The sequence below is a fragment of the Candoia aspera genome, chromosome 2 (assembly GCF_035149785.1).
Source record: "Candoia aspera isolate rCanAsp1 chromosome 2, rCanAsp1.hap2, whole genome shotgun sequence".
In the NCBI taxonomy this organism is placed as follows: Eukaryota; Metazoa; Chordata; class Lepidosauria; order Squamata; family Boidae; genus Candoia; species Candoia aspera.
In genome coordinates this window covers 96,690,441-96,705,893 of record NC_086154.1, presented here as the reverse complement: position 1 = coordinate 96,705,893, position 15,453 = coordinate 96,690,441, and the positions used below count along the sequence as shown (strand labels likewise).

The 15,453-nt window shown below is 39.1% G+C and overlaps 1 protein-coding gene across 1 annotated transcript; it reads left to right on the top strand.

The window, feature by feature from the left end:
- The first annotated feature begins 9,207 nt into the window (after positions 1-9,207).
- Positions 9,208-13,989, top strand: FABP6 (fatty acid binding protein 6). The gene is made up of 4 exons (XM_063296483.1): positions 9,208-9,562; positions 10,190-10,365; positions 11,732-11,821; positions 13,364-13,989. Exons 1-4 carry the CDS (start codon positions 9,496-9,498, stop codon positions 13,415-13,417), a joined length of 387 nt encoding a protein of 128 aa, XP_063152553.1. The 5' UTR covers positions 9,208-9,495; the 3' UTR covers positions 13,418-13,989.
- The last annotated feature ends 1,464 nt before the right edge of the window (positions 13,990-15,453 follow it).

Below are 15,453 nucleotides of genomic sequence, written 5' to 3'. Positions count from 1 at the left end.
TCACTCATTGCTGAATAAGTGGAGATGTTCAGATACACTCAGTGCAAATAAGCACTGATTTCCACCCATTCTTATGTTTGTGTTCTATTACAAATTGTCTAACATTAATTGGGAGCACTCAGGATTAATGACATGCTGTGCTACCCACCTTGTAGGAGAGCAAGTGGCATCATGTGACTCTGAATGCAGAGAATGTGGCAGCCATAGAACTCTATTCAGAGGGAAGCCCGTGATGCCATCACAGCTGGAATCACCTAGTGCAGGGAATGATTGATGGTCTGAGGTGGTCATGCCAGCAGCGTGTGGAAGCATTTTGCCTCTCTCAGGTTGTTTCCATAACAGCCCTAATGGTGTCCTGTAACCATGAGCCATGCTCCTTCCTCATGGAAGAAAAATGCAGTGCTTTTTATACAAATTTGCGCAGTCCCTCAATTCCTGTACTGCAGTAATGGTTAAAAATGTTTGTTCATTTATTTTTTCTTTTTTTGCAATGTGAGTTGGAGATTTGAGCTCCTCATTTAATTCTGGGACTGAGGAAAGGCAGCAAGCCAGCCACAAAGACATCTTCTCCCACGCCCAAGTTTATTTTTCCCATGTAGATGAGGAGCCTTTCTACTTCTCAAGAAAGATTTTGCAAATTTTCAGTTAGGTCTCCCCTTTCCTACTGTGACCCAGCATTCCTTTATCCTGTGAAAGAAAGGGGGCTGCCTCTTTGGCAGGAGCCTCCCCGCATGTATCATTGATGGAGAGAATATTTTCAGGAATTGCCAAACAGGAAATCAGCAATTACGTCCTGAAGCTTCTTGCCCTCCACCAACTTCTGTCAGCGCCACTTTGCTGATGCTGCATGATAAAATAATCTTACCCTAGAAGACTGCAGCTCAGCGCAGTGTTCTTTCTGTGTCTCACAAATGTTGTGCAGAACTGCCCAAGCATTTATTATAGCGACCACATTTTTCTGTGCAACTGGCAGATGTGCTGTCAGCATTGCCACTGTGTCTTTAGTCTCCCTAATGTATGCACCACAGTGTTATGACGGTGATTGAAGACACAAATGCAATTTTGCCTTCACCTGCCAAGAGGGCCATGCAAAAGGCTTTGCAAGTCAGGCACATGTGTGGTAAGCTCCAGCAATCCATTTGTGGGGAGGGCGATACACACAACTGAGAATCCATTGCTTGCATAGGGGAGGAGGCATCCTGAAGGCTTTATTTCCCCCATGTTGAGCCTTTCCAGAAGGATAGGAAGCCATGCTACTCTACATCTTCGGGATCACATCCATCTGCTTTGTTCTCCTCTATATACGCCCAGTGTAGCTTCAAGGTGATTTGTCGCTGCTTTGCCCCAATTTTTCTTAAGTTGCCAATATGCAAAGGGATGAAGCCTCTTTTTAAAATGTTGACAATTCAATTCTTGATATTTCCCGCCAGATGGCACCATCTCATATAACATATGCTTATTTTAATTGCTCAGTAAATACATCAGTGTTGGATATATATAGGCTCCTTCAGCACACTCCCCCTCCAGATGGATTGGACTACAACTATTGTAATTTCCAAACAGGATTGGAATTGGGCATGCTGGCTGGGAACTATGGAAACGGAAAATACCTAGAGCTCATTAGAACAGGAAAGGCTAGCAGATGCAAAACCTTCACTGCCTCCTGTTAAGGACAACAAGGTCAGGGGATGGTGGGGGTGGTGTATCTGTTCTCATGCTTTCTACTTTCCCAAGGTTGAGTAACCCTTCTTGCTCTCTCAACCCTTTCTCAAAGTGAGAGCTGAATTCCTCTACACAGGCTGATAGATAGCCCTTTGCCTGGACTGTGAAGAAGGGCCCTTCATTATCCTAGAGGATTGCAGTACTGGGAGAGTAACAGGGGAGTGATGAGTTCCTGCTAATTCTCTTGGAGCTTTGAGGTTGTTTGCACAACATGCTCAGCTATATATTTATTTCTTCCTCTATTTGTTAAATTTAAATCCTGCCTTTAGATGCTCAAAGAGGCATATATAACACTCCTCTAATTTTCACACCACAACCCTGTAGGCTAAGCTGAGAGACAGTGATTGACCCAAAATCACTGAGTTGGCTGACTTGAACCAGTCTCCCTGGTCCTAGTCCAACACCTTAACATTACACCACACTGATTCCAAAAGCATGCCCAGAGCAGCATTTTACCTCCACCATGTACAGCTCTTTAATGAGGTTTCAGTTAAAGCCTTGCTGTATTGCTCCACCTGAAATAGCTGCCATCTTGGGTCGCTGTATCTTGGATGCTCTAACCATAGGTACAGCATCTAGGTTAAGACTTGTTAACTAAGATCTATATTGGATGATTCATGCAAACACGATCTCTGCAAACTTTTCTTCTGTACCACCAATTTGGTATCATTTTGGTCCATTTTTCTGGGCTTGGAGCTAGAAATAAAATGATCTTTATGGAATTCTGTACGTTGGCTCTGGACTTACAGCCTTTGTACTTTTGGATCTGAAGGAGTTGAGGGGGTGGGCAGGCAGGCTCTGCTCTTATTCTCTGTCCCAAATACTAAGTGTAACCTGACACGAAGAACTGCTGACTAATGTATTCAGTGTACAGCCTCTCTGCCAGAAGACTTTGAACCCCAGATTTAATGACTCAGTGCTACCCTTGACTGAACTTTCTTCCCACCTCTGCTTTATGTAACATCTTGCCTGATGAAGAATTCTGGAATGGTTGAAAGCTTGCACATTCATTTGTGCCACTTGGGTTGGTCCTACTAAAAAGAATTTTCTCCTAGGGATGCTGGAGTTTGTTACTCAGGATCCGGTATTTGTTACTCTTTTAGCCAGGAGGGCCCTCTTTGTGGAATTTCCTGACTGAGCCTTTTTGTTAGCTACAAGGAATTGCACAGAAAATATGGCCTGGAACCTGAAAGGAAAGGAAGTAGAAGACGCATCTTATGACTAGAAATGAAATTGTGTATATTGATTCTGTTTTTCATTTAAATTTTTAAACATTGAAGTGGATTCACAGAACATTTTTTTTTCTTCCTAGCATTTTTCCTGCAGGCACAGGGTCCGCTTTTTCAGATCAACCTAATGTTGATCCGTTGGTTGCAACAGGAATTGACCAACCAGCTTGTTGCCCAAGCCTGAGCTGGCCCAAAGTCACCCAGCCAGTTTTCATGCCTAAGGTAGGACAGGAACTCACAGCATCCTGGTTTCTAGCCTGGAGCCTTAACCACTAGACTGAACTGGCTCTCATTCACAGAACAAATAATTACCCATATAAACTAAGTTGGAAAAAAAAAAGGAGAATTTGGATTGGACAAATGTATTCTGGCTGCCATTATTACTTACAGATCACCACTTTCCCTATGGGCTAATCTCTTCCCCTTGCTTGCTGTTAACATTAGAAGTTAATGGTTATAATCCCGCCATGTCAATTTTGGAATAAGTTCTACTGAAATGGGTGTATCCTTCATGGTCCTGGGAGATGTCATGAGCTGAATAGTGCATTGCGTGCAGAAAATAGATTCATGCTAAGCATCCTGCAGGCTGTTGGTTTTGGCTTAGCTTGATGTATGAACTCTGACACACGTATGAACCATGACACAAACAAACAATGGTTGAAACAAAGGATAGTTTTTGCAGAGGGACACAATTATTTCCAGGCCAAAAACTGCACTTTGCTTTTGAATGGCATGCCAGAGGTAAAGTCATAAACGGAACTTGATTTTGTTCCATTAACTTGAGATTAAAATTAAATATGGTTCATATGTTCCCTCTGCAGTCATATATTCATAATGTCCCCCAATAGTATGGGGAAATCTTGCACAGCTGCCCACAAATCATTCTGGGTATAGTGCACCCAGCCTGGGACCTTTAGTGCTCTGTGAACTCAGCCACTGTTCAGCAGTAAATTGTGATTTGTACACTCCTTCCCAAACCTGTACCTCATACTTATTTTCCTGCTCTCAGAATGTAGGATTGAGGAGGAACCACTTTCTTGTGAAATTTCCATTTTAAAATAGCAACAAAGGGAGAGTAGTGTAAATCACTGAAACTGATTTACACTACTCTCCCAAATTCCTGAAACTCATTCTGTTCTTTCTCAGGATCCATCTCTAGCTTTATTTGCATCATGCCTTTGTTTTATGGGAACTCTGTCAGCCAGTTGTTAAGGTCTGCTCCTATTACCTCCTGTGGATCCTCTATGCAAACAGGATATTCGTGTCATTTTTAGTTCATCCCCTGGCTAATTAATACATAACCCAGCAACCTTGGCATGCATCCTTTGTGATAAGGGCTTTTCCCCACCATCTATCTACACACCTGGACTTGAGTTAATCAAAGTTGATCATGCTAGGCTTTGCCTATCAGAACACCTGCTTTTACTTAGCATCGTTTCACTCAGCTCCATTATTTATGAAAATTCTGGGTTAAGTTTTGCCTGCCATAATTTTAACCCTTGCAGGAAACTACTATACAAAGTTATAATAGGCTATGATTGCAGTACCATTTCAGGGCTGCAACTGGGGGAGAGGGCAAGCGGGTCATGTGCCCCGGGCGCCGCGCTGGGGTGTGTGTGCCAAAATAGTATTTGTATACTGAATGTTTTATTAATTTAATGTATAATAGAATAATAAGACTTGCTAACACCTCCCTCACCAACCCACAGGGTGGGGGCCGGACTCCATGTTTGCCCCAGCTGACACAGACCCTAGTTGGGGCCTGCCATTAGTATTTGGTTGTTAACCTGCATTATTTCCCTTTTCATACAACTCCAAGAGACGTGATAGACGTCCAATGGACTGGAGATGTGCAACTCCCCCCACCCACAAATAACCTGAAGTGATATCCGAATAAAAGAGCTGAAATTAGCAAAGGGCCTGTCAAAGAAATATGGATGGGACGGTGTTCTTTTGAAGGAGCAGATTCTTACTTTGGTGTCCTTCCAGGCCCACAATCTTTTGATTCGCCATCTAGATCAGTTTCAGCTGAAGTGTCAGGATGCCCTCTGCAGGAAAATAGGGTTCTGGCCACTTCTGGCTAGGCTTAGCTATACCTTTTTTCCATGTTGATCACAAACTTTGGGATCTGCAGTCCTGCATATTTGGAAGGGCAGCAATGGGTGGGTTAATAATTCAAAATGGATGGAGCCAGGATTTTAAAATATTTTTCCTTGATTTTTTTTGGTGTGGGGGGCAGAAGTTGGAAGTGAGAGGTCTTGTCTTATAAATTATAAACAGATCAATTATATACCTGTATTTGTATGTGTTTCCCACCTCAGAATGGCCCATGGCACAAATTGCAGACAATTCTCTTGGCTTTACACATGCCAAGAAAGGGATATGGGGGCCTGCAAGAAGTCATGAGTCTTCAGGATGCCCACTCTTGGCTTAGTATATCTGATGGAATGGCTTTCCCAGGATATGCTTATTGAAGGACTACAAAACTCTTTGGAACTTCTCTCTCTTAAGGGGCTCAATATCTTACTTAGTTGTAGCTTGTTTTCCCCCAGCAACCTGCCTGCAGATACCCCAATGATGGAAGGGTCTAGAAAAAGACTGAAGTAGGCAGTCTTTTGAACCTTGAATGAAGAAGGAATTTGTTTCTTCATAAGACTCCAAAATTAGTTATTAACACCTGCTACCAATAACATGCAGAGTTCTCTGCCTACTTCCACTTCGGTCTTCTAAAATCACTCATAACAAGATGTTTGCTGCTATCAATTTTTTTAAAATAGTTTTTTAAAAATATTTTACATATATAATAAGAAATACATGCAAAGAAAAAAAAAGTAAATGTGAAAAAAAAGAAAGGAAAAGAAGAAACAAAGAAAAAAGTAGATAGAAAAAAGAGAAAAAAAACAGAAGACATGAATGAATGAATGAATGAATGAATGAATGAATGAATATATATATATATATATATATATATATATATATATATATATATATATATATATAAATATATATAAAAGTGGGTTCCGTTCTTCCTCTCGGCAGTTATACATACAATTCTGATCAAATCTCTCTCTCTAAGCTTGCATCATAATTCCCTTCTTTTTATAACCTATTCTTTCTAAATCATCAAAACCATAAATCACAAGGTCATTTTGTTCATTTTTATGCAAAAAGTCCATAAGGGGTTTCCAGTTACCAATAAATGTAGATGCTGTCCTTTCTCTAATCAAAGAAGTCAGTTTGTCCATCTCAGCAAGTTCTGTCAATTTCACCAACCCTCCATGGTGGGTAATGCCGAATCTTTCCATCTTTGTGCATATAGTAATCTCACGGCAGTAATCATATACTGAAATAACCTTCTATGACTCTTCTAACTGTGTATCCATCAGTCCTAAAAGGAAACATTTAGGCTTCAATTGAATATTAACCTTTAAAATCTTCTGTATCTATGTATGTATTTGAATCCATTTTTAAAGCTTTTTGACATGTCCACCAAGCATGATAAAATGTCCCTTCATGTTGTTCACATTTCCAACATACATTTGGAATGCTTTTATACATTCTAGATAATTTCTCTGGCCTGATGTACCAAGTCTGCTGCTATCTATTGAGGAAGTAGAGTGTTTTATTACCAGAAGATCTCTGCCTTTCTAAAGATGGCAAAACTTTCAGAAATTCCTAGTTTTATGGGTAAGAGTATTACAATTAAAGTCCCATTCTTTTGCAAGAGAAACTAAACTTGTGAAGAGATTATAATGTCATAAAATAATAATCATGGCAATAAAAGATGGATAAGGTAACTATAATTTCTTATTTATGGTAGAGGGAGAGTTTATATTGTTTTAATGAAATGAGTCAGCTTTTTTCCATTGCTGTTAATTTTTAACAATTGTATGAAACATTCCAAGCTCTGATTAAGTATGATTAATGAATCCCAGAGATACTTACCCATAATACCTGCAAGAAAAATAACCTTGAATTTAAGACAATTTCCCCCCAAAACTTTAGTGGGGGGTGTCATGCAGGGGCTTCATGAAAGATAAACAGATCTTCTTGAAAGAAGAAAATATGAAAAGCCACTAATTTGGTTATTTGCATACATGGAATGTAGTCAGTAGGTCTTGTATGAATGCTGTCACAGCTTACGTTTGCTACTAGCAAAATAACCTTTATTAGGCTTGGGTTACAACAAAATAGGGTGAAGGAGGAAGGGCACTGGAAGGAGCTAGAGACTCCTGCAGCCAGGCCTGCCCCCTTCCTGCTGCAACAATAGGATTGGCAGATGTTGCCCCCACTGGCTGGGGACATGCAGAAGAGAAGAATGTTGTTTCTATGATAATGTATAAAAAAGGGGCTTTGTTTACTGTTTGGGTGCTCTTAAACATCTGAGGACAATTATTCCTAGAAAGATGCATTAGTACAAGTCAACATGTTAAACTGTATAGCACAGATTAATAATAATAATAAATGTTTGTGAAATATTAATAAATGTAATTAATATTTATTTATAATATTTATTAAAAATTAAAAATAACTCCATGAATTTATTTTATATATATATTTAATTAATTTTTGGTGCTTTTGAGTGAATGTTGACTCTTGGAGACTGCCTGGATGAGTCGCTGCAGTTTTTTTGGCAAGATTTTCAGAAGTGGCTTGCCTTTGTCTTCTTCCTAGGGGTGACAAGTCAGCAAGTCTTAAAACATTTAATATTTCTTGGGATTGTAAGATGCCATTAATTCATTAAAAAATTTTAATTGAAAAATTACCTTACTGGTCTATTGAACTCCTCAGCAGGTGTTTAAAAAGAGTTGGTTATCTACTTTCCTATGTTGGGGATGCAATAAATTGAAGGCATGTTAACAAACATGTTTTGGACATGCCCTCTGGTTATTTCATATTGGTTGAATATTCTTAATATTGTGAATAAGGTTTGTGGAAGGCATTGAGATTTTAAAATGATAGTATCTTGTTCAATTATATTCCCCAAATTTGGAATTTATCTGTGAAGAGCTTTGGTTCCACCGTGCCTGGATGGTTGCAAGAACAATTATTTTGTGTTTGTTCTTGGAATGAGATTTATACTCCTGATACCAAAGATTAGCTTGATGAAATTGTCTATGCTCAGCCTTTCAATTACCTCTTTACCACCACAATGGAAAGACTGTGACCTCAATGTGGTCGAGATTTAATTTTTTTGTTTGTTCAAAACCTCAGCTGTATTATTTCTGAAACATATATGATTATATTCTATTTTATTCAGTTAGTTCTTGTTTTGTTTTCTGTGTTTTCCCCATTCCTTTGTTTCGTCATTCCTTGTTTTTCTTTGTTGCATTAAAGCAATGCAGTTTAATAAACAAAAAGGAGGCAGCAGAGATGGAAGATCCATTTACCTAGTATGTGCTGAACATGCAAATCAAAAGGTATCATTGAGCAGGGAGTCAGAACAGACACAACAGAGAAAAGATAGGGAATGGGGGCAACAGATTTCCTACCCATATCGTTTTCTGTTGACTTGAGGATGGGTAGGTAGGTGGGTACTCATGTATTAACTCTTACTCATTGAAATCTGTGACAGGATACAACTGCTCCATGGACTTCGTATTGCATTGCTCAACAAGCCAACTTCTCTACCCAATTTGGTTAAGCCAAGGGCTTTTAGTCAGTGTAAAATGCAAGTATTCTCAAGCAAAGCAAGTGGTGAGGGATGCTCCCTGATCCCAAAGACTGGTCAATGTCTGAAAATCATTTGGCTTCCCTTCCCGGGATCTATGGTTATGGCATCTGCTAACAGTAAATTCAGTGGTAAAAAAAGGATAATAATCAAGGAATGAACATGTAATGGTAATAATGATATACCTATGTTTGCCATAACCATGGAGGAAGATTGTATGCAGCAGTGTTTCTCAACCTTAGCAACTTTAAGATATGTGGAGTTGAAGTGATATAAAGTTATGATTGAAAAAAAAAGATATGTTTGGACAAGGTACAAAATATGTAGAAATGGATGACCGTGATTTCGAGAAAGTCAGAGCACTTTCCCCACAAAGAAAGACTATACATTCTAGAATTTTTTAGTTTGGATAAAATAGATTTTCCCCCTAAACTAAAAAGGAATGTTTAGAAAGTTTCTGAAAGGCACATTAAAAAATGGTTAAGAAAAAGCACCGTAAAGTTTCTCTCATAATTGGCCAAGGTATCATTTCTTTTTTTTAAACAAGTATAATAGTGAATAAAAAACCCATGATCAGTTTGTATATAGTTCAGGGAGAACATTCCAGTATTTCTAACATACAGACCTGTCAGAATGAACCCTTTTACAAGGTCAATAACACCAGGGTTAGTGATTCCTGCAAAATTGCATTCCTGTCATTAAAAGAGTCAACTTCCTTTTTCGACTGTATTGAGGAGAGCTGTGGTGTTCTTAGGTGGGTAGTCTGAACTAAGAAAGCCTTATATAAGCTGGAGCTTTACATTCCTGGACCAAGCCAGATTCATTACCACGAAGACCTTCATCTGCAAGTTTTCCATTGGCATCACACAGAAGATGGGTTTCACTGGAAAATATGAAGTGGAAAATGAAGAAAACTATGACAACTTTATGAAGCGCCTAGGTATGTATATATACCTTTTCATAAGTTAGATATTTCTTTAGATTGATACATTTCTTGCCCTGTGCATTTCAAGAGAAAAGCACTATCTTTGTACTAACTTTACCTAGGATCTTCCAGTAAAATAATGTGCAAGCTTTCAGAGTTTCACAATATTTTTTTTGGTGGGTGGGTGGGCGGGGGGACACAGAATACACATTAGTGCTGTAGAAATTCTACAGTAGCTGTAGGATTTTGTCTGACAGCTTTGTTTCTTTTGTAATTCAAAAACTTGCCCTATCTTCTTTTAAGACTGTTATGAGACAGCTTTCATCTGTAGATAGGAAAGGCTGCATATACGTACTGTGGCTACTGATTGGACTGTTCCTTTCTTATACATTTATAACCATGAAATATAACAAGTTGGCTCTACCCAAAGCAATACTTCTAGGGACAAAATTTTTCCCACATACGGAAGGTGGCTTTTCATTAATATTTGTACATAGTTTTGAATGTGAACTCAAGATGAAAAAAAGTAACTTTCTAAGGAAAAAGGAAAGTGATTAAATAGCACTACTTTTATGGACTCTGATAAGCAATTCGACAGGTACAATGTTGATGAAAAACTGATTCCAATTCCCACTCTGTTAGGTCTTCCTGATGATGCAATTGAGAAAGGAAGAAATTTCAAGATCATTACTGAAATAATACAGAATGATGATGAATTCACCTGGTCCCAGATTTATCCAGGAGGGCATACCTTGACTAATAAGTTTGTTATTGGCAAGGAATCAGAAATGGAGACAATAGGAGGCAAAAAATTCAAGGTAAGTAAATGTTTGGCACCATGCCCCCCATCTCATAGATTTTGACAGTCCTGTTCCCCAGTGCTCCTGGTCCTGATCTTAAGTGTTTAGAAACATTGAAACATGAGCAACAACTGTTAGGGTTCCAGATTTGGTATCATGTATGTTTGAGCTTAGCTTTTTTACCCACCCACCCAAGTAATTACTTCAGATCCTACTGACGAAAGGGTCTTTCTCATGGCCATGCCCAAATGCTATCCACAGATCCTTCAGTCAGCAGAAAAATATATCAGGATAACTTTGGCAGCCCCCCACGCCTGCCAATCCAGATTCTGTCATAGGCATTGTGCCAACAAATGGGCCAGTCCTTACTTACAGGGTACAGGGTACAGTACTCTAAGAATAGAGATTAGTGAATCTTATTGTCCAAAGTAGAGTAGCCCTGGAAACCAGTACCCAGGCACTGGAGGGATGGGGTGTGCCTGCAGACACCTGAAGTGGTCAATAGATGCCACAATATTCTCACTCTTAGGAGTCACCTGACTTCTGTGGTGTACTGATAAATATATAACAACTGGGTCTGCTGGCTCCATTACGACTGCCCCGCTAGCCATCAAACAGCTGATTGGTATGCTAGGAGTTGCGGGTCAGCTCTGCTGTCAACCAGCTCGCAAAATTCCAGAAAATTTAAAAATGAGTCCTTGTGAGCTGGTATGAGCCAGCTCCAGCACACCACTGCCTGACTGTGACACCAACCTGAATTGCATTAGATTGTACCCATGGCAAAACTGCACTGGAACAACATAAGATGACTTTAAGTTGCTGTAGAAACAGGCTGGGGATGAGACGAAGACAATGTCATGAAGTCATGTCAGAAAAAAGAGCTTGCCAGGACATATTTGTGCTATGGCAAAAGGGGAAAGGCCCAGAGTAGCTGCAGTTTTGGTACTATGTTCTTTCTGCTTCTTGAGTATACTGGTTGGATCCAAATTTATTTATTTATTTAAGGTTGGATCCAGATCCTGCCTTAAATTTTATTCAGTAGATTCAGCTAATGTAACACCCCCCCTTTTTTTTAAGCTAGAAGAAGCAACCTTCTACCACTCATCTAGGCTAGGACTGTATTTCCGTTGTTGGAACGTGAACATGGTTGTGGATTAGTCATCTCAGTGCTAAAATAAAAGCCAGCAACTGCCTGAACAAGCGCTAACTGCTTACTAGATTATTTCTAGCTATCATTTAGATTTTTTTTTCTGATTTATACTTCGCAAGCATAACTATTTTCAGTCCAAAGAAGATTCATCCTGCCTAAGGAGACTTCCATCTAAATGCTATTGCTAATGAGCTTCAGTCAACGTGAGAACTAATACATGCCAATCTATTACAGGCAATACTTAGAAAGGAAAATGGCAAAGTGATTGCTGACTTCCCAAACTATCATTATACTGCAGAGATTGCTGGGGATAAACTTATTGAGGTAAATCTTTGAAAACAACTCTTTGGAGATGGAATGTGTGATGTCAAAAAGACTAGACAAATATATTAACACGAAAACTAACTCAAGATTAATGTCACTGAAAGGAGCAACAGTACTTCTGATTCCAAGGTAAAAAGCTCCATTGTGCAGGGATGTGAGCACCTCTCGGCAACTCCTTAAAGTGGCACACCTTTACCAGGGAATTGTGGCTGTCCCCCTCCCCCATCCCAGGAAAATACTCTTTTGGATTAAGGAGTTAAAATCTGGTGCTTTGTTCTCAGTGTTGGAGAATCCTTTTGACTTTAAATCTGAACCACTGCACAACTCTAGGCAATAGTAGCTACCAGTCAATAATTTGCTCAATCTATTTGCAGTAAATGGATCAATCAATCCAAGCACAAGGGGTGAGCAGGGAGGGCTAAGACTTGGTAAAGTACATGCTGTGGTAAAGTACAAGCTGTGTATGCAGATTTAAAAAAAAAAATTGTGATAGCCTCCTTCCATGAACCTAGTGTAGCCAAACTCATCTATCACCTGCTGAAGATAGGAATATGAAAATGCAAAATGTGAACAAATAAAACATTGAAAAAACTATGTAAAATGATTGCTATGAACAGGGTTAAAAACAGCTAATTTTACCAAGAGCAAGACTGAAGAACATTGCACTTGATATTCTCCCCAACTCATGTTCTACAGAACTATTAAAGCAGGGCTGCAGAAAAGGTGGCTTTCCAGTTGTTTCTTCATTAGATTCCCAGCAACTCCAGCCAGTGCAGCTAATATATACTGGGAAATGTACAGTAGCCCTCCAAATGTAGCTAACTATAAGTTCCTCAGAGTTGCATTAAAGATGTTGGAGCTTGGTTCCCTTTTGCCCCTGAACATCCATATCCCTAGTCACTTGAAGAAGGAATGTTAAGGAAGTGCCCAATTACTTTGAGACAGCTACCAATAATTCACAGGTCAGTACTGTGTATGGAACTGTGACAAGGCAGGGTCTTCATGTTCCTGCAGAATTATAGGCAATTGTAGCATATATGTAATGCAGGAAAATACATAGAAAAGAGCTAGGGTTCAAAAATAAGTTATTTCTGGCAAACTATAATCTATAGTCTATAGTGTTTTCAGTAAAATGTTCCTGCAGTTTTAATAGCCAACTTCTTAAGAATCTTTATGAAGTCTTGGCCTGGAGTTCCACAAATCCTCTTTTTATAACCAGAAGTTCCAGGAAATAAGCAGTTTTTGCACTGTTTAAATATGGATACCCATATGAACTAAGGTGCAGCAATGGACAGTTTTGAAATTGGCTGTTCTGAATTGCCTTGAGGATGAATTTGGTTCATCTGTCCATCCATAAAGCTCTAATGTAGAATTCCTAGATAATTAATAGTTGCAGAAGAAGATAGCCTTCAGCTGTACATATCAGGGTGAAAAGATATTACTAGGGATATAGATATACGTAGATATAGATATATAGATACAGATAGAGATAGGTATTTCCTTATCGGTTCAACAAAATGTTTGTTTTATTAATTCTTTCAGATTTCTACAGTTGCTGATGTAACCTTCAAGAGAATCAATAAGAAGCTGTCATAAGAAGTTAACTGGAGAAGAAATACTGTAATCCAGTTCTTAGCCATACCGGAAAACCAACAAAGTTATATAAAGTGGCAGACCTTCTCTAAGTCTGTATTTGTTTTGCAAACAAATGAAAGACACCTTCTATTTGCCATACATAATTTCTCTGCTGGTTTCCCTCTTCCCTCCATGTAACACAGTGGTGGAATCCTGAATTATCTAACTATTCCTAATAAAGAAGAGCAAGATTTCAGGCACTGCTATGTTACACACGATAAAGAGTGAATGAACACTTTCCTTTTTGCCATCATATTGTGGCTGGCTTTCCACTACACTCTATGGCAAAACCAAACAGATTACATTTTGGCTTAGTACATTCTGTGCTTCCAGCCACAATAGTTCATCAACCATGTTTTAGAGCATAATGTAATGTGTGAAGGGTAGCTTTTATAAACCACTTAATACATATGGTTATAAACAAACAAATAAGCATAAACAAATAATTATTTACAGCAATGTGAGCCCAGTTTATCTATACATAATTTAAGAACAATGACTTGTGGTCATTTAAAAAAGTGGTTACTGTACATGCAATGTTCCTTCCAATCATGTAACTTGCAAAGAAGCCTTCAGTCTTGCTACCTAGGTGACATTGACATATTAGATCTTGATAGTTGTTGCTACAATTCTTATCTTTCTAAAACTGTATTTCATTTGCCCTATCTAGGTGATGTTCCAACTACAAAAGGGGAAAATGTATGCAGCATAGCAATTGTTTCATGCGTTCCAGCTAGCTTGGGGTCTCAGAATGCTTGTTGACTGTGATTCTAGAAGCCACCTTTGCATGCCAGTACAGACAGTCAGTGGTGGATGTGGTGGAATATTGTTCTCTTCATCATGAATGCTGGTCACTGGTGACCCCTTGAGAAGCAGTGAATACAGCTTGGGCAACAGCCTTAATGAGAAGCTGTGACCCTACATGGCAATCACCTTTTTTCTGAGTTTTTCTTTCCACCACACCATATTACAAACTGAGGACATTATTAAGCATTGTACCAGATTGCAACACTTTGTCAGAATTTCTCAACCTCAGGAGGGAAGTAGCTTGTGAGCTCCCTTGGCTCAATTTCTCTGAACAGAAGGAAAATGATCTCTCCCTCTGTACCTTCACAGAGAAGAATTTTCTTGCAGTTTAGTCACTGATTTATATATTAAAAAAAGCTTACATTTACATGCTATGAAGTTAAAATTTGCACGAGCTAAGTTAATTTGACTCAAATATGATTTGGCTTCCTGAAGTGCGAAACACATTCCACAGAGCACACACAACCAGCATCCTCTCACTCAGAGGAATCAGTCAATGCTTTTCTGCTATCCTTTTGCACTTTCAGAAGACAAGCCAAGACACAGTCAAACACCACCCTCTGTATGACAGGAAAGCCATGTGTTGAAGCTCAGTGTTAAACTGTGTCACTTAGCAACGAAAGAAACCTGGGCATGTGTTCCAACTAGTAGCTCAAAATGTGCAAATCCTTTACACTCTTGCTTTCCAATGGAGACGCTGCCACATTTCCATCTGAAATTAGGGCTTTTCGCTGTCAGTTCCACAAAGCTGCATGAAAAGATTTGCTCTATTGCACCTTTACACAGCTGCTGGTTTCTCCCCCCCGCCCCCGCACACGTCCCACTAACCCCCATTTGTCCTCCCTTGCAAATGGCACTCAGCTTCAGACAAGAAGTAAATACTTTGTCTGGTTCTCATTGTCTAATCAGTGCAGCAAAAAGGTGCTTCCCAGTAACCACAAAACAACCCCCCCACAATCAACAACAACAAAAAAACCCACCACCAGCCTGTAGAAGAACAGAACCAAGTCTAATTCTACATTTTGAATACAGGATAACAATTCACTTTGTTTTCAGTTTTGAATACACTTGTGTTGATATCTTCTGCTGCTGCTTAGAGCAAATCAGAATCTGAAGTTATATTTAATTTCCTTCTATATTTGCTTCCTGGCATTGGCAAGCAATTGAGGTTAAAAATATTATTTAAACTT